At 60.0% G+C, this 18,147-nt stretch overlaps 1 protein-coding gene across 50 annotated transcripts in view; it reads left to right on the top strand.

Annotated features, from left to right (window-relative positions):
* Positions 1 to 17,370, top strand: part of PIP5K1C (phosphatidylinositol-4-phosphate 5-kinase type 1 gamma) — a 67,910-nt gene extending 50,540 nt beyond the window's left edge. For 8 of the 50 annotated variants that reach the window (XM_077978987.1, XM_015122466.3, XM_077978954.1 and 5 more), the window contains 8 exons: positions 263 to 347; positions 2,032 to 2,196; positions 2,927 to 3,065; positions 3,551 to 3,583; positions 5,332 to 5,436; positions 9,017 to 9,149; positions 14,030 to 14,113; positions 14,399 to 17,370. In XM_077978987.1, coding sequence (XP_077835113.1) covers positions 263 to 347; positions 2,032 to 2,196; positions 2,927 to 3,065; positions 3,551 to 3,583; positions 5,332 to 5,436; positions 9,017 to 9,149; positions 14,030 to 14,113; positions 14,399 to 14,401 — 747 coding nt within the window. In that variant the 3' untranslated portion in view covers positions 14,402 to 17,370. Of the gene's footprint in view, positions 1 to 262; positions 348 to 2,031; positions 2,197 to 2,926; positions 3,287 to 3,330; positions 3,584 to 5,298; positions 5,464 to 8,948; positions 9,150 to 9,830; positions 10,155 to 10,217; positions 11,678 to 14,029; positions 14,114 to 14,398 lie in introns of those variants that run through there. The other 42 variants (XM_077978985.1, XM_015122465.3, XM_077978961.1 and 39 more) reach the window with 21 other exon arrangements.
* Positions 17,371 to 18,147: the final 777 nt, after the last annotated feature.

Raw genomic sequence — 18,147 nt, 5'->3', positions numbered from 1 at the left:
GCTGGTTGAAAAAGTCAAAAATGCGAATAGGTCTCTGGCGGAAAAGCTTCTACCCATTCCCGGGCACCCAGTCTCCCTCCCCAGAGGGAGCCACTGTCCCCTGTTCCGTGAGCCCCTCCCAGGAAGCCACAGCACCATGGACCCATCTCGAGCCTTTTCACACAGAAGGTGCCCCCCGCACACATACAGCGTCTGTCCAGGGCTGTCTCCAGCTGTTGGTTGATGCGCCCTCTGCCCCCGGGCACCCCCAACTCTCTTCCAGGATACGGTGTCTGTCCACCGCCCCAGCTTCTATGCCGAGCGCTTTTTCAAGTTCATGAGCAACACAGTCTTTCGGAAGAACTCCTGTAAGCCACCTGAGCCCCGCGAGGTGGGAGGGACCTCGGGGGAGGCCGAGAGCCCCGTGGGGCGGGAGGGACTCTGGGGGAGGCAGTAAACCCAGAGCCCCTGTGTCCCCCTCAGACCGGGCCTCATCCAGAGGCAGGATAGTCGGGACATTTGCTCTGCACAGGAGCCACCGCTGGAGCCTGAATCCTGAATCCTGGCCTGGCCTCGTCCTGCCTTGTGGCCTTGAACAGGCACTTCCCTCTGTGCCTCGGTTTCCCCATTGGCACAGCACTGTGAGAGTACAGTGTTGATATATGGGATGGGCGGGCCTGGCCCAGCAGGCAGCTCAGTGTGTGGGGCTCCGACAGCATCACCATCACCACGGAAACGCATCCTGGGCAGGGGAACCCAGGAGGCTGGCATAGCAGGGCGTGGCCAGGGAGGTCACAGGGCAAACAATGGTGGGGAAGGTGGGGACTCAGGGTTCACCCACAGGGTACCCGGGGGAGGTCCCCATTTCTCAGGGCTCAGCTTCCCCTCATGGGCCACTGTAGCATCTGGACGCAGACTCAGGGTTCCAGGCCCCCGCACAGAGCTCAGCCCGTGGCCCACCTGCTGCCAGACGGGTTCCTCCCTGGGGTCTGTTTCTCAGCCACCCTCCCCACTAGAAGGCTCTCGGGCTCCCCAGCATCCTGCACAGGCCTGGCACACACAGGTGCTTGGGAAGTGTCGGGTGGGCATGAATGATCTGCGGGTCCGCACCCACGGGGTTGCTCCTGGGAGACAGCAGGGACAGGCACACCAGTGCCCAGCACTTGCAGTCAGGCTGCTCTTCCCAGCCTGCACACCTGCTCCCGGCCCCGAGGCCAGGGACCCCCTCTCATTGACACCGTGGGAATTGGCAGACACCACGCATCGGGATCTGTCTCCAGAGAGCTGGCTGTCGAGCCTGTCCCCGCACCCCACCCTCTGGGACTGATGCCACAGGATCATTCCCAGTCATCCAGGGCTGTTTGCCAGCCTTTGGCGACTGTAGGAAGCTGCACAAGGCAAACTGAGCACCTACTGTTTACCAGGAGCTGTGTGGGTCATTCTGGGGGCAGAGGTCACAAGAGCTTGGTGAGGAGGCAGAGCTCGCACAACACTGAGGACAGGCTCGGCCCTGTGTGGGCATCACCTGCTGCACCACACCCCACTGCTGAGATCGGCCAACGGGGCCCAGAGAGACTGAGCCACACAGCCAGCGGGCGAGCCTGGATCTGGGCTCAGGCCCTACATGCTGAACCATTGGCTTCTCTAACCACAATACCTGGTGCTGTCTAAGACTGTCAGTGTCCATCTGAAAATGGGGGCCCTGCCCGGGCTGGGCCACACATGGAAGGGGATAAAGCCTGCAGGCATCCCTGGCCAGCTGGATAGACGGGAGTCACAGGTCTGCAGGACCCCGGGAGGGGCAGGCACTGTGCCAGGGTCCCAGTGTGTGTCATAGAGACGGTCGGGTGGGCAGGACAGGCAACTCAGGCTCTCAGTCCCTCCCCGGGCAGAGCTCGGTTTTCCACCAAGAGGCTTGGCTGCTTCCCGGCCTCAGGGATGGGCAGGGGCCTGGTGGGTCTCAGGGACACGGGTATATTCGGGCAGCGGCCGTCTGGGCTTTGCTATGAGCCCCCAGCAACCCCAAGCGCCAACACCCACCCTCCCCTGCAGCCCTGAAGTCCTCGCCCTCCAAGAAGGGGCGCGGCGGAGCCCTGCTGGCTGTGAAACCCCTGGGGCCCACAGCTGCCTTCTCGGCCAGCCAAATCCCCAGCGAGCGGGAGGAGGCCCAGTACGACCTGCGGGGGGCCCGCAGCTACCCCACGCTGGAGGACGAAGGTGAGGGGCAGAAGGCAGAGTGCGCCTGTGGGGGCTCCAGGGTGTGTCAGCAGCAGCCCAGTGGGTGGGGCGCCGCCTCATCCTGAGTACTCATCACTCAGCCTTCCCCTCCGGATCTACGATCTGCAGAACCTCCTGCCCAGGGACTGGGGGCTTCTGGGACGGCCCCAGGGAAGGGCCCAGGGAGAGCTGAGTGTAGAAGGCTCCACTGGGTGGGGTGGTGACAGCTCCCGCCTTCTCTCACTGTCACTGTTATCTGAGGCGCACCAGGATGCCATCGAAAGCATGCAGCCCCCAGGCTACGCCTGATGTCAGGGAGGGCAGGGGACAGAATGAAGGAATTGACATAGCCATGCAAGGGTCCTGGGGCAGGACCACACTGCTGGGGGAACAGCAAGGAGCCAACAGCAGGGAGGGGAAGAGAGGGAGAGGGGAAGAGAGCAGTGGGGAGGGGAAGAGGGTGGGGAGAGAGGGTAGGGAGGTGACGGGCCAGGCTGCACAGGGCCCTCTGGGCTGTGTAGGGCTGTGGATTCTATTTTGAGAGCGGTCAGAAGCCTTCGTGTGAAGGGGAAAGTCGTCCTTCCCTGCCGTGTGGGGAGGTGGGCATGTCCAGGAGGCGGGCGGGCACTGGGCATGGGTTCCCAGGGTGAGCCAAGCCTCAGGGAGAATCCACTGTGTGTGTTTGGGGGCCTGGAGGCTCCGCAAGGTACCCACAGTCCTCTCCCCACAGGCCGGCCTGACCTTCTGCCCTGCACGCCACCTTCTTTTGAAGAAGCCACTACAGCTTCCATTGCCACCACTCTGTCATCCACATCCCTCTCCATTCCTGAGCGGTCCCCCTCGGAGACTTCGGAGCAACCTCGGTACAGGTGGGCGGAGGCATCCGCTGTGCACGTGGGCGGGGCCTCCGCTGTACACGTGGGCGGGGCATCCGCTGCGCATGTGGGTGGAGCATCCTACGTACAGAAGAGTGAGGCATCTGCTGTGCATGTGGGCGGGGCATCCTATGTACAGAAGGGCGGGGCATCCTATTTACAGAAGGGTGGGGCATCCTATTTACAGAAGGGTGGGGCATCCTATTTACAGAAGGGTGGGGCATCTGCTGCGCATGTGGGCGGAGCATCCTATGTACAGAAGGGTGGGGCATCTGCTGTGCATGTGGGCGGAGCATTCGCTGCGCATGTGGGTGGGGCATTCTATGTACAGAAGAGGAGGGCATCCGATGTGTAGGAGGGAGGGGCATCTGTACAGGTGGGCGGGGCTGCCAGGGAGGCAGGCGGATAGGCAGGGCAGGTAGACTGAGCAGGCGGGCCATCCTCTTTCTGGGTGTCACCTGTTTGCTGTGTCTCTACAGGCGGCGCACACAGTCCTCCGGACAGGATGGCAGGTGAGACCCTGCCCCCTTCCCTCCCTGGGTCTCACCAGCTCCTCCTGCATAGCTCCCAGCTCCCATTCCCGCTCCCATTCCCGCTCCCCAGCCCATTCCTGCCCCCCAGTCCGTGCTCTCTGCCCATTCTTTCCTGGGAACAGATTTTTTTTTTTTTTTTTTTTTTGAGAGGGAGTCTCGCTCTGTCGCCCAGGCTGGAGTGCAGTGGCGTGATCTCGGCTCACTGCAAACTCCGCTTCCCGGGTTCACGCCATTCTCCTGCCTCAGCCTCCCGAGTAGCTGGGACTACAGGCGCCCACCACCTCGCCCGGCTAGTTTTTTGTATTTTTTAGCAGAGACGGGGTTTCACCGTGTTAGCCAGGATGGTCTCGATCTCCTGACCTCGTGATCCACCCGTCTCGGCCTCCCAAAGTGCTGGGATTACAGGCTTGAGCCACCGCACCCGGCCTTTTCTGGGAACAGATTTAAGGTTCCAGCACTCGGCCTTAGCACTGCACACAATCTTGGAGCCACTTTGTTTTTCTTACACCCTGGGACAGCTGTGGCCTGTTGGATCCTTCTTTTTCTTCTTCTATTAAGTTTTTTTTTTTTTTTTTTTTTTTTTTGAGACGGAGTCTTGCTCTGTCGCCCAGGCTGGGGTGCAGTGGCCGGATCTCAGCTCACTGCAAGCTCCACCTCCCGGGTTTACGCCATTCTCCTGCCTCAGCCTCCTGAGTAGCTGGGACTACAGGCGCCCGCCACCTCGCCCCGCTAGTTTTTTTTTGTTTTTTTTTTTTGTATTTTTTAGTAGAGATGGGGTTTCACCGTGTTAGCCAGGATGGTCTCGATCTCCTGACCTCGTGATCCACCCGTCTTGGCCTCCCAAAGTGCTGGGATTACAGGCTTGAGCCACCGCGCCCGGTCAAGTTTTTTTTAACTTACGATACAGCGGGAACATCGTGAAATGCTCCCCTCCTGCCCAAGGCCGGTCTCCTCCCCAGGAGCAACCACTGGGACTGTGGGTTTTGTCTCTTGGCAGATACTTTCTGGGAACACAGCAGACGTGCACCAGACTTTTGTTCCTCTTTTATTTTCACACCAGTGGGCACACCCGTGCGTGCCGCCCACATCTTGCTGTTGTCACTCGACTGACGGGGATCTTGGGCGGGTGTGCACCGTTCCTGTCACGCCTGCGTGCCGTCCTTCCATCCCATGGACTGCACCTGGCTTTAATGCCCAGCCCTTGGGGACATTTGTGAGGTTCCCGGGGTCTCGCTCTTGTGAACACCGGGGCAGTGGCGAGGTGTTGCTTTCCTTAACGGTGTTTTAATCATTGCCGCCTGATGAAAGAAACCCCTTGGTGCCATGGGTGGGATGTGGCCCTCCCCTTGGTCCAGCGTGCCATTTGGAGAGGCTACACAGCCAGGCCCGGCTGCTGGGATGCTGATTCACCTGTGTCAGGCCTCAGCTGCCAGGTGCAGGCACCCCCAGGCGGTGGGCAGCGTCTGTGGCACGCAAGCTGGTCGGGGCTGCCATTCGCTCATACGCCCCCAGAACCTGCTACACCCCAGGCCCTGCCAGCACCACAGTCACCAAGGGACCCAGGTGGACAGTCCCCCGGCTGGGAGTGACAGCCAGAAAGACCAGGCCCAAGCAGGAGGCTCCCAACTCCCCTCTGGGACTGGCCCTGGAGTTCACTGGGCACTCCTGGGGGTAGAACGGGGGGAAGCAAGGAGGGAAACTGAGACACAACCTCCCATTGCCTGCAGGCCGCAGGAGGAGCCGCCCGCAGAAGAGGACCTGCAGCAGATTACAGTGCAGGTGGAGCCTGCGTGCAGTGTGGAGATCGTGGTCCCCAAAGAGGAGGACGCAGGGTGAGCCTGGCTTGGTGGGAGATCGGGGTGCCCTCCCCCTGCGGGCCAGAAGGAGCCAAGAGCATCCCGAGGTTTCGTCCTGAAGCCGTTCTTTCTTACTGGGTTGTATCCGCAGACAGTGGATTTTCCCATAAGGTTATTTTTTGATTGAAGAGAGTGGTTCTTCACTAGCCGAGGTGATCCTGGCCCCCAGGGGAAACTGGGCAATGCCTGGGGGCATTTGTGGCAGTGAGTGGTGGCCAGGGACGCTGCTCAGCATTAGCCTGCAGTGCCCGGGATGGCCTCACCCCAGAGAAGGACCTGGTTCCAGTATCCACAGGGCCGAGGCAAGAGACCCTGGGTTAAGGGCTGTATAAGAACATCTCTGAACCTCCAAGCGTTTAATGAATTTTTTTTTACCTTTTTAGTATTTATTTTGTTTTATTTTTAATTTTAATTTCTTTATTTTTATTTATTTTTAATTTTTTTTGAGACAGTATCTTGCTCTGTCACCCAGGCTGGGGTGCAGTGGCACAATCTTAGCTCACTGCAAGCTCTGCCTCCCGGGTTTACGCCATTCTTCTGCCTCAGCCTCCCGAGTAGCTGGAACTACAGGCGCCCGCCACCTCGCCCGGCTAGCTTTTTGTATTTTTTAGTAGAGACGGGGTTTCACCATGTTAGCCAGGATGGTCTTGATCTCCTGACCTCGTGATCTGCCCGTTTCGGCCTCCCAAAGTGCTGGGATTACAGGCTTGAGCCACCGCGCCCGGCCTATTTTTATTTTTTTTGTGAGACAGAATATTGCTCTGTTGCCCAGGCTGGGGGGCAGTGGCTTTATCTTGGCTCACTACAGCCTCCACCTCCTGGGTTCAAGTGATTCTCCTGCCTTAGCCTCCCGAATAGCTGGGACTACAGGTGCCCACCACCACACCTGGCTAATTTTTTTGTGTGTTTCAGTAGAGACAGGGTTTCTCCCATCACCCAGCTGGGCAGGCTGGTCTCAAACTCATGACCTCAGCCGGGCACGGTGACTCACGCCTGTAATCCCAGCACTTTGGGAGGCTGAGGCAGGCGGATCACGAAGTCAGGAGATCAAGACCATCCTGGCTAACACGGTGAAACCCCATCTCTACTGAAAAATAGCAAAAATTAGTCGGGCGTGGCCGAGATCGTGCCACTGCACTCCAGCCTGGGCAACAGAGCAAGACTCTGCCTCAAAAAAAAAAAAAAAACTCCTGATCTGAAGTGATCTGCCCACCTTGGCCTCCCAGAATGCTGGGATTAATTTTATTGAGTTTTGATTTGAAAAAAGAGGTTTAAAAGAAGTATCTATGTTTTAAAAAACGTAGGACACAATGGTTGTGGCCCTTTTGGGGATATGGCGTCACCTGCTGTTATTTTCTTTGAGACAGAGTCTTGCTCTGTTGCCCAGGCTGGAGTGCAGTGGCGTGATTTCAGCTCGCTGCAACCTCTACCTCCTGGGCTCAAGCGAATCTCCTGCCTCAGCCTCCTGAGTAGCTGGGATTACAGGCGCTCACCACCACGCCCAGCTTATTTTTTTGTATTTTTAGTAGAGGTGGGGTTTCACCATATTGACCAGGCTGGTCTCGAATTCTTGACTTCAGGTGATTCTCCTGCCTCGACCTCCCACAATGCTGGGATGACAGGTGTGAGCCCCGGGCTGGCCCCTGCGTGTCTTTACTTTTTCGTGGTTTTTTTTTTTTTTTTTTTGAGGTGGAGTCTTGGTCTGTCACCCAGTCTGGAGTGCAGTGGCACAATCTCGGGTCACTGCAAGCTCCGCCTCCCGGGTTCAAGCCATTCTCCTGCCTCATCCTCCTGAGTAGCTGGGACTACAGGCGCCCGCCACCACACCCAGCTAATTTTTTGTATTTTTAGTAGAGATGGGGTTTCACTGTGTTAGGCAGGATGGTCTTGATCTCCTGACCTCGTGATCCATCCACCTAGGCCTCCCAAAGTGCTGGGATTACAGGCGTGAGCCACCGGGCCCGGCCTTTTTTTTTTTTTTTGAGACAGGGTCTTGCTCTGTCTCCCAGGCTGGAGAGCAATGGCGTGAACTCGGCTCGCTGCAACCTCTGCCTCCTGGGTTCAAGTGATTCTCCTGCCTCAGCCTCCCACCAGGCCCGGCTAATTTTTTGTATTTTTTAGTAGAGACGGGGTTTCACTGTGTTAGCCAGGATGGTCTCGATCTCCTGACCTCGTGATCTGCCTGCCTCGGCCTCCCAAAGTGCTGGGATTACAGGCTTGACGCCCGGCCTGTCTTTACTTTTTTGTCATCTGTCTGGTGTGTGTAATCCCATGCTTGCATTGTTACCAGATTCTTCCTGCCTTTTTAATGATTTTTGCATGAGATGCTTTTTTTATTTTTGTTCCAAGAGAGCTTTTTTAGCACTCACAGCAGCACAGACCGAAAAATAAAGCCCTGAGGGTTTATCTTCCACCCGGTGCTCCTGCCACTGTCAGCTCCTTGCCATTGCCAAACCTCGCACCATGAAATTTCAGGCTTTGCTAAAAGGAACTGAACCTCCAATGTGGCAGGAGGGCGTGTTTACCCTCATTCATGGGATGAACACTGTGCACCGTGTGGCCATAGCCAAGGCCAAGGCCGTTCCTCACCTCCTCTCTGTGCCTCCATTTCCGCAAATGCAACACAGCAGTAGCCGCACCCTCTGCATCCCCCCTGATAGACTCAGTGGGTTAATCACAGGAGCCGGCCCTGGCATGTAGTAAGTGCTCAGTGAAAAGGAGAGAGAGGCTGGGCTTGGGGGCTCCCATCTGTGATCCCTCCTAAAGGAGGCTGAGGCGGGAGGGTTGCTTGACCCCACAAGTTGGAGACCTGCCTGGGCAACATAGTGAGACCCCATCGCTACAGAATAAAAAAAAAAAATTTGTTGGGCGTAGCAGTACACACCTATAGTCTCAACTACTTGGGAGGCCAAGGTTGGAGGATCGCTTGAGCCAGGAGGTGGAGGCTGCAGTGAGCCGTGATTACACCACTGCATGCCAGCCTGGCTGATGGAACGAGAGCTTGTCTCAAACACATCAATAAAGAAGAAAGAAGCTCTGATCCCAGTGGCTAGGTGCCATCTCTCCCCACTTTACAGATGAGGAAACTGAAATTCAGAGGAGGAACCGGCCCTCCCAGGGTGGCACAGCTGGTGAGGGTGAGGCCAGCACCTGCCCACAGGTGTGTGTGTCTGAGCTGGGAGTAGCAGGGCCACGCTGTCAGTGGGCTGGCAGGTCACTCCTAGGGTCAGCATTTGGGGGCTTCTTGGGAGGTTTGTTCTGATTTGCGTTAAATGGCAGGCACAGGAGCGCGTGGCCTGTGGTCAGCTGCCTGGGTTTTTGGCGCAGGAGCGTGTGGCCTGTGATCAGCTGTCTGGGTTTTTGGCACAGGAGCGTGTGGCCTGTGATCAGCTGTCTGGGTTTTCGGCGCAGGAGCGTGTGGCCTGTGATCAGCTGTTTGGGATTTCGTCTCAGTGATGACCGTGTGAAGCCCCTGCCTGGATCCTGAGTGTGGGGGCGCAGGGAGCCTCTGTGTAGGGGCTGAGGGTCAAGACCCTCTGTCTATCCCTGTCCCCAGGGTGGAGGCTTCCATGGCCGGTGCCACTGCCGCTGTTGAAGCAGAAACTGCCAGCCAGGCCTCGGACGAGGAGGGCGCACCCGCCAGCCAGGCCTCGGACGAGGAGGACACGCCCGCCACTGACATCTACTTTGTAAGTGCCCCAGGCTCTTCTTGCCACCGGCTCGTCAACCAGACTCTCTCACACACGCTCCACTGTGTGCACACCGTGTACACACAGCCACACACAGGCACGTGAGTGTGCTCTGTCGACCCACCCACATGCTTTCTCACCAGCCAGCACTCTCACGACACGCCTACACGCACCCACCAGCCACGTTCACACCCACCTTCTCTTCCTGGTCTAACCCCACGGAGTGAGAATCTCCTCCAGACCAGGCCTGTCTGGACCTTCTCCCTGTCGCCATGGGCGTGGCCAGGTGGGCTCATCCTTGAGGAGGACCAGGGGACTGGGCAGTGGCAGGAGGGCTTCACGCTCCCACGCTGTGGGCTGGGGACTCATGACTGCTACTGGGCAGGGCTGAGTCTGCCCGGACCTGGGATCCCTGCTCCCCCTTGCCAGGGTCTGGGTGAGACAGCTGCCGGGCAACCAGCAAGGCCTGGGGTATCTAGGTAGCGTCTCCACTCCCCAGTGGTCCCACTCAGGTCAGGCAGCCCCAGGTCACAGGGAGGGCTGGAGGCTGCGGCCCACTTCCCAGATGGTTTGTTCTTACCCTCCTGGGAAGGTGGGCTGGGCACAGGCGCCAGGCCTCAGGGCCTGTTTTGCGGGCACCTACTGGCTGCTTCATAACTAACCTCCCTGCTCTGTCTCCAGTGGCGTCTCTGGGGTCCCCATGCCCCGACCTGGCCCTGGAGAAGGGAGGGACGGGCCGCGTGCTTGTGCCCCCAGCCACCCCATGTCGTCACCCCTTTCCCCAGGACTGGTTCGTGCGTGTCCTGGTCTCTGGATGGTACGGGGGCCCTGGGGGCCACGTCCTGCTGTGTGTCTGTGTGCTGATGCCCTGCTGGGTGGGCAGCGGAGAAGGGAGAAGGGTCCTCGGTCCCACCCTGGCACCCCCCACCTTCTGCTTGGCAGTCAGCTGTGCCCACCCGCTCCCCGCTGCCTCCCTCCACCTCTCCCACCCGACCACGGGGGTAGCCGCCTCATCCGCTATCCTCTGTTTTCCTTCCTCCTCTGGCCCGCCCGGCCTGCCCCGTCCAGTTCACGGATGGGAGGTACTGGATTTACTCTCCCCACCATCGCCGACTGCGGGCCATGACGCTGAGCGCCTCAGGGACTGTAAGTGACCGCAGCCGGCCACCCTGGGGAGAAGGGGCGGTGCCCCTCGGGCAGCAGGGAGCTGCAGGTCCCCGGCCGGAAGCTCAGTGTCTGACATCCGTTGTTTTCCAGAAGGGCTTTGGGGAAATGACGGCCGTGGTTGAGGTCAGCGACGCTGGCCCCGGACCGAGTGCTGGGCTGGGTGCACCACTGGGAATGTCACTCAGCCCCAAGTCGAACCGGGCACTCCATAGGGCAGCACCATCGCCACGTGCACAGCTGAGGCCTAGGGTCTGCCTCGGACCCCGGCCGGACCCCAACCAGCCCCTCTCTGCCCCTGGACCTAGCCCTCCCATGTCAGGGTGTCTTGGGTGGATGCTTCTCACTCGTATAGACCTGGCTCCCCTGGCCTACCTGACTGTATAGGGGAGGTCGCACAGGTCAGCAGAGTGGCTGCAGAGCCGGGCTCTGAACTGCAGGGCCATGGAGACGGGAAGGAGATGGTCTCTCCGCACCCACCTCACAGATGGAGGTGCTGAGGCCTCAGCTCCCCTGGGAGCCTGGGAGACCACACGGTTTAGTCAAAATCCAAATCCCCGAGCTCTCAAGGAGTTCCCCCTGGGACGCCACATGGGCCCCACGTAGCCGTGAGATCCTCAGGGCCTGCTGTGGTCATTATGACCAATAAGCAAGGGGCCCAGAGAGGCTAAAAGACCTGCCCAGCGCCGCACAGCCAGAACAGGGCGCAGACCCAAAGCAAGAGTGTCTCCTCAAGACAAAGCCCCCGCCGAGGCCGCCCTGACTCCCCGCCCATCAGCAGACCTGTCTGAACACTGCTGTGTGCCAGGCACTGTGGAGTGATCCCCGGGAGGTGGAGACCACTTCCCTGGCTGCTCCAGGCAGCTCCGTCCCACAGAGCCAGCAGGAAGCCAGCCACCGCAGACCCACGCCCCGGAGATCGTCAGGGAGCTTCCCAGAGGGGCCTGCTGGGAGGGGGAGCACTGGAGAGACCCAGCGGCCCTGCCGGTCACCCCACCACAGGCAGGGAGCCGTTCGCAGAGGCCGCCTACAGAGGGGGGTGCCTGGACTTTGGAAAACACCTGGTTTGAAAGGGCAGATGTGGGGAGGGTGGTCTCGGCAGCAGGCACAGCAGAAGTGTGGGGGCCAGAGGGGAGGCAGGGCAGCCGTTCAAAGCACCCCAAGGCCTGAGTGCTGAAGAGGCTGTGCCCTTGGTTCTGGTCTTCCTGGGGTCACCCGGTTCTGGGTCCCAGCTGCCACTGCCCCCCACTTCCCCTCTCTGCCCAGCTGGTGGCTGAGGAGGTCCCTCTCTGTCCCCCCAACTCCTGCAGGACAAGGAAACCAGCTGTTCTGCCCTTTTTTTTTTTTCTTTTTTGAGATAGAGTCTCGCTCTGTCGCCCAGGCTGGAGTGCAATGGCATGATCTCAGCTCACTGCAACCTCTACCTCCCAGGTACAAGCGATTCTCCTGCCTCAGCTTCCTAAGTAGCTGAGAATAAAGGCGCCTGCCACCACGCCTGGCTAATTTTGGGTTTTTTGTTTGTTTTTTTTCGAGACGGAGCTTTACTCTGTTGCCCAGGCTGGAATGCAGTGGCTTAATCTCGGCTCACTGCAACCTCCGCCGCCTGGGTTCAAGCAATTTTCCTGCCTCAGCCTCCCGAGTAGCTGGGATTACAGGCTCCTGCCACCATGCCCTGATAATTTTTTGTATTTTTAGTAGAGATGGGGTTTCACCATGTTGGTCAGGCTGGTCCCGAACTCCTGACCTCAGGGGATCCGCCTGCCTCGGCCTCCCAAAGTGCTGGGATTTCAGGCATCAGCCAACACGCCCAGCCTTAATCTTTGTATTTTTAGTAGAGATGGGGTTTCACCATGTTGGTCAGGCTGGTCTGGAACTCCTGACCTCAAGTGATCCACCTGCCTCGGCCTCCCAAAGTGCTGGGATGACAGGCATGAGCCCCTGCACCTGGCCTGTACCCCCATTTCTAACGCTGTAGCAGAAGGGTACTATCGTCCCTGCCCAGGTGCTGTGTGCACGGTGCCGCCCAGGACACCCCTCCTAGAGAGCAGCTCTGAGTGGCTGCTGCCACCCTCCTCCCTGCGGACCAGCTCTTTCAGGGCTCAGGTGGGGACCCTGTTTTGGCCCCACATTTTCAAGTCCCCATGGGAGCCATCAGTGCAGCCACCAAATCAGTACCAAGCACACACGCAGGCTTCCCACACCTGGCTCTCGAGGGACATTGCAGGGGCGGACCTGACCTGCCGTTCCCACATCGGAAATTCCAGGCTACATTTGCTATCCTCCCAGAGGAATGGGCAAGGCCTGCGCTGGGGTCACGGCCCCTCGGTGCAGGAGTCAGTCCTCCGCGATGGCGGCCTCGCAGGGTAGGAGCGCGCTGCCCTTGGTGCCCAGGGGCCGGGAACGGGGGTCTGGTGGGAGCTGTAGGATCAGGCAGGGTGGAGTAAGCACAGAAGTGAGCCCTTTAGAGGGGGCATGGAGGCAGGACGCGAGGCAGGGAGAAGCAGTGCCTCTGCAGGTGAGGCCTGGGCTCACCTGGAGCTCGAGGGAGGCTCCTGCTGGCCCAGGCTGGGAGCTGGGAGCTGGCATAGGCAGGGGCGCAGGCCTGATAAGGAGGCATGGGTTGGCCTGGGCAGTGGGTGGGCAGTGCTGTCCTGACTGGAAGGACAAGCAGTGGGTCTTGGGGTGACGGACTGGGCTGTGGCTGTGATAAGTTTAGGGGCCGAGGGCTGCCAGGTGGACGTGGCCAGGCAGCTGTGTATTCAGGCCTGGCACTTCAGGCTGAGGCCGGGCCTGGTGGAAATTCACAGGTCGTCTGTGCTGGGAGGGGCGTTGAACGCTGGGGGGGGTAACAGAGGCCCAAGAGAGAAGAGGATGCAACAAGAAGACAGGGAGGCCAGGCTGGAGCCCTGAGGAAGCAGCCTGGGGGCAGGAGAAGCAGAGGGAGCTTGAGGGGTCGGGGGCTCCTCAGTGGGCGGGGTGGAGGTGTTTGAGGAACGCACCCTTCCTCCCTCCCCAGATCCCACCCAGACCTGGGACCCCTGACGCAGGCACAGCTGGGAAGAGATGTCCGTGTCCCAGCACACGGCCCTGCCTGTGCCTAGCCCTGAACTTGGCCCTCCCTCTGCCCCGCTGCTCAGGAAGGTGTCTCCTGGCTCTTGCAGGGTGGGGGGTCTGAGCCTTAGTCTCTCCCGAGCACATCTGTGCTGGCAGAGGGGGCTGGCCCTGCCCACGGGCAGCCATGTGTTCAGGTCCTGAAAGGCTTCTGGGTTGGGAAGTACGTCCGGCACCCTGACCTCCCAGGACCCTCACAGAGAGCCCCCAGGAGCCTGTGCGCTGGTGCCCATGGCATAGGCAGGATTGGGGGCTGTGGTGGGGCCGGGCTGTGGAGGAGGAGGAGGAACACTCGGTGCTCCAGGTTGTGACCCCCACCCGCTTCCGCCGGCTCTGTCACCTGCTGTCTCAGGCCCTGCCTTGACTGAACTAACCGCTTTCTGCCGCCCGCCCCGCCCTGCCACGCTGAGCTGAGACCCGGGCCCATCCAGGTTGGGAGCAGGTCCACCGGGTCAGAGAGGGCAGCCAGGCTGAGCCACCCCTTGTCCTCCGTGGGGGATTCGCCTCTTTTATGTTCTCCTGTCTCTTCCTTCCTCCCTCTGCCTCTCTTGCGCCTCCTCGCACCCTGCTCTTCTGCGCCTCCTGCACGCGCGCCCACCCGCCAGCCCACCGATGAGAGGAGCTGGGTGTACTCCCCACTCCACTATAGCGCCCAGGCCCCCCCGGCCTCCGACGGCGAGAGCGACACAGTAAGTGCGGCCCAGGTGCGCCCGCCGGCCCTGTGGGCTCCAAGGTCCTACTGAGCGTGGTCCCCAGCCACTGGGACAGGCAGGGACTGAGGCCTGGGGCGGGAGGGCACAGGTGGCCCAGAGCTCCACCCTGGGCTCTCTGGCTCTGAGGTGGCCGTGGGGTAAGTGTCTCAGGGCCTGTGTTGGCCCAAGGAAGCCAGTCCCTGGCAGGGGGCCTGGCGGGTGGCCTGGGGTGGGCCTCGCCCCGCCCGTCGCCCACCTTCATTTGTCCTCTTGCTCTTACAGTAATTTCTATGCAGTCCCCAACCCAGAGCCGAGCTCCACTTTCGCTCCGGCCGCCCCTGGAGGCGCTGCCCACCCTGCTGAGGCCCAGAGCTCGGGAGATGCCCGCCTCGCCACCCCATTGGACCTCATCCTCCCCCTGCACGGATGCCGATGGCCGGACCCCTCCCCAGCAAGCCTCCCAGGGCCCCGGCAGCCCTGTCGGCAGCCTGCCCCAGTGAGACTGACCCTCCCGAGCGGCAAATCGCATTTGAGTCCTTACTCGGCCCAGAGACGGAAGCACGTGTGTGCTGTTTTAGTAAAAGACCAAAAAAGCAAAAACCCAAACCAGACGAAGAAGAGCCCCCGCCCACTGCACTCTGGTTCTCTGCTGTGCCTGCATGTGTCCTGAGGAGGGAGCCAGGCTGTTCCCGGTGGCCTCTGGGACCTGAGCCCCAGGGGCCCCATCAGCCTGCAGAGGGGACGGCTGGGGTCCCAAGCCACTCTGCCTCCGTCCACCTGGGAAGCGGACCCTCCGGCCCTCAGCTTGGGTTTGGGGGCCTCAGTGCAGGACATCTGGCCTGAGCATCGACTGTGGGGACAGCCCTCGCCCTGCCAAGCACTGCGGCCACTCAGCAGCTGTGTTCCCGCCGCAGTGGGGCCCTGACACCCACCTTCCAGGTGCCCCTTGAGCAAAAACCTCTGGCGCCTCCGATCCAGACCCACCACAGCTGGAGGCCCAGGCCTCCTCTCCCCCAGGCCACTACCCATTCTGGCGGAGCTCAGGGCTGGGGACTTGTCGTTCTCTTCCGATGTGGGCCACTCGGCAACTGGCACGGAGGGCTCAGGCAACAGAGACGCTTACTCCGCGGACGGACGGAGCGGGAGGCCGGGCCTTGGGCCACAGGATACCAGCTCAGGGTGGAAGGTCAGGCTCCCCGACCCCTCCACCTGGAGGCACGGCCTAGGGGGCCAGGCGCGGCTCCACAGGAGTCTCCTTCAGGACTGGCGTGGGTGCCGCGGCCTCTTTCTTGGTTAAGTGACGTGATGTCTCCGAGGAGAGGAGAGACTGTTTCCGGCTCATCCCCCTCCAAGAGGGCAGCACTCCCGGTGGTGGGACTGAGCCCAGACTGCCCTGGGGCAGCTTCCTGGGGCCGCTGCGCTCAGAGGGTGCTGGTTGGAGTCGAGAGCTCGGCACAGTCGCCCACCCTGCCCTTCCCCAGGACCCCTGAGAGGGGCTTGTTGGTGACGGCCGTGGGGTTCCCCACTCCCAAGATGTGCCCAGGATGGGAGGAGCTGGCGTGGAAGCTGCACCTTCGGGAAGAATTCCTCTCCAGCCCTGGCAGAGCCTGGTGTGGGGTCTGAGACGGTCACAGAACCTCCCAGGCAGGGCTCTGTGTTTTGTCTGTTGCAAGCTCTGTACGACGCCACGTCACCCGCTCTTCACATCCTGTCGGCCTCCCGCACAGCCCACGCGCTGCGCCTGGAAGGGCCCTGCTGTGGAGGAGCCGGCCCCATCCCCGAGGCCCTCAGCGAGGACACGCTCCACGAGAGCAGCCCTTCCACTCTCCGCCGAGGAGAGGGGCTCACCCTCCTCGGGAACCAGCTACCCGCGTAGCTCCCGTCAGGACCAGCCCGCGTGGGGTCCTCCCTGCCTGCTTGAAGGGTCTGTCCAGCCCCGGGAAGCCACCTTGGCCCCAGTTCACAGCCTGGTGCTCATCTGCTGGCACCGGGCATCCACCAATCAGCTTCCCCCATCTCTCCGAAGGACACCCGGCAGGCATCCCCCGGGGAGGCGGGGGCAGAAATCAGAAGGGGTGTCTGGGACCTGGATGACCAACAGGGACAGGGGCATGGTCGTCATCTCAAAGGCCCACACCCCCAGAGGCCACACTGAGCCTCCCAGGGAGCCCTCGAGTCCCCCTGCCCAGAGACGTGGAGAGCCTGTGGGGGTGACTCGGAGCAGCAGGTGTGGTCCCGGGCGGGCAGCACCACGTCCAGGGCAGCCTCCCTCCGCTGAGCGAGTCACATGATACCAGTGCCCGGCCAACACTCCCTTGCAGGAGAAATTTGCAAACCTCTGTGGATACCACATTTCCATTTTTGTGTTGTCTCCAAGGCCCCTTTGGAGATCTACTTTGTTGGTTGTGTTTTTTGGTTCCTTTCAGAGAACTGTAAACCGAGGCTGAAGTGCCCCACTGACTGTGCCGAGGGGCAGGGGCAGGAGGACCGCAAGACCTATTTATAATATTTAGCAAACTCGGCCTCCCTCAGATCCCCCGCGAGGGAGGCCGCTGGACCCACCCCGCTGTCCCCCACGATAGAAGTCTGTAAATACCTTGGTGACCAATGCCCACTTCCCCTCCTGGGTCACCTCTGATGGCCGCCGTCCACTGAGAATGTGGACAGTGTCCAAATTCCTGTACTGTAATGACTAAAAGGCGTTTTCTCTGAGACTGACAAGGCAGAAACTTCCATGTGTCTCCTGCCAGGCTCTGTCCCCCTACGCCATCCCAACATGTCCCCCTTCCCCCGAAACCTGGCTCAGTGCAATACTCCCGTTGCCATGGGGTCCTTCACCATGGTACTGTCTCCACAGCCCCTCAGTCCCCACCCCAGGATAGGCGCCCACCACCTCCTCCTCGTCTCCGGTGGTCAATCGCTCCTCCTGTCCCCACCCCAGTCCCATTTTTATGGCTGAACTGATTCTGAAACAAAACGAAACTGCAAACCTCGTGTGTCTTAACTCCCCCCGGGGATTCCACTGCATTCCTCTGCCCTGTGGTCTGGTGCGTGACAATCCAAAGCGCTGCGCCTCGTGGCCGAGACGAGGGTGCTGTGTCCCTGAAACCCAGAGCCGTGGGCGCCTCTGAAACCATACAGCCACTCCTGGCCCCAAACAACACTGGTTTGCAGCCCAGGTTCCCCGCCCACCCATCCCCACCACACCCCGTCTTTTTAGAGGTCTCTCTAATAAATCGGGTAATAAGCATCCACCCGCTTGTCTGCCTTTCTGTGGGTTCCGGGGTCTGGTTGGGAGTTTGAGGACTGACTTTGTTTTCTGGGTTTTTTTTTTTTTTTTTTTTTTGAGATGGAGTCTCCTGTCACCCAGGCTGGAGTGCAGTGGTGCAATCTCAGCTCACTGCAACCTCTGCCTTCCAGGTTCAAGCCATTCTCCTGCCTCAGCCTCCCGAGTAGCTGGGATTACAGGCGCGCACCACCACGCCCGGCTAATTTTTTTGTATTTTTAGTAGAGACGGGGTTTCACCATGTTGGCCAGGCTGGTCTCAAACTCCTGACCTCAAAGGACCTGCCCGCCTCAGCCTCCCAAATTGCTGAGATTACAGGCATGAGCCACCGCGCCCGGCCTGAGGTCTGACTTTGATTCTTAGGGAAGAAAGAAACCTTTGTGAGATTGATGCTAATATCAGTAATAGAACCCAAACACCTTACCAGTTGTGAACCTCCTTTAGGTCCCAGTTCAGCTCAGAAAACATCTGTGCTTCCAACATCTGTGCAGCCCTCCAAAGTTTGTATTTGTTCTGCTAGGGCGGTTCAAATTCAGTGAGGTTTGGACCCCTTGAAGGGAAAAGATTTCTCTTAGGTCTCCCAGATTGAGAAACTACATTGAAAGTAAGATAGGCCGGGCGCAGTGGCTCAAGCCTGTAATCCCAGCACTTTGGGAGGCCGAGACGGGTGGATCACGAGGTCAGGAGTTCGAGACCATCCTGGCTAACACGGTGAAACCCCGTCTCTACTAAAAAATACAAAAA

This window comes from Macaca mulatta, chromosome 19 (assembly GCF_049350105.2).
Source record: "Macaca mulatta isolate MMU2019108-1 chromosome 19, T2T-MMU8v2.0, whole genome shotgun sequence".
Lineage (NCBI taxonomy): Eukaryota > Metazoa > Chordata > Mammalia > Primates > Cercopithecidae > Macaca > Macaca mulatta.
This window is presented reverse-complemented; position numbering and strand designations above follow the sequence as displayed.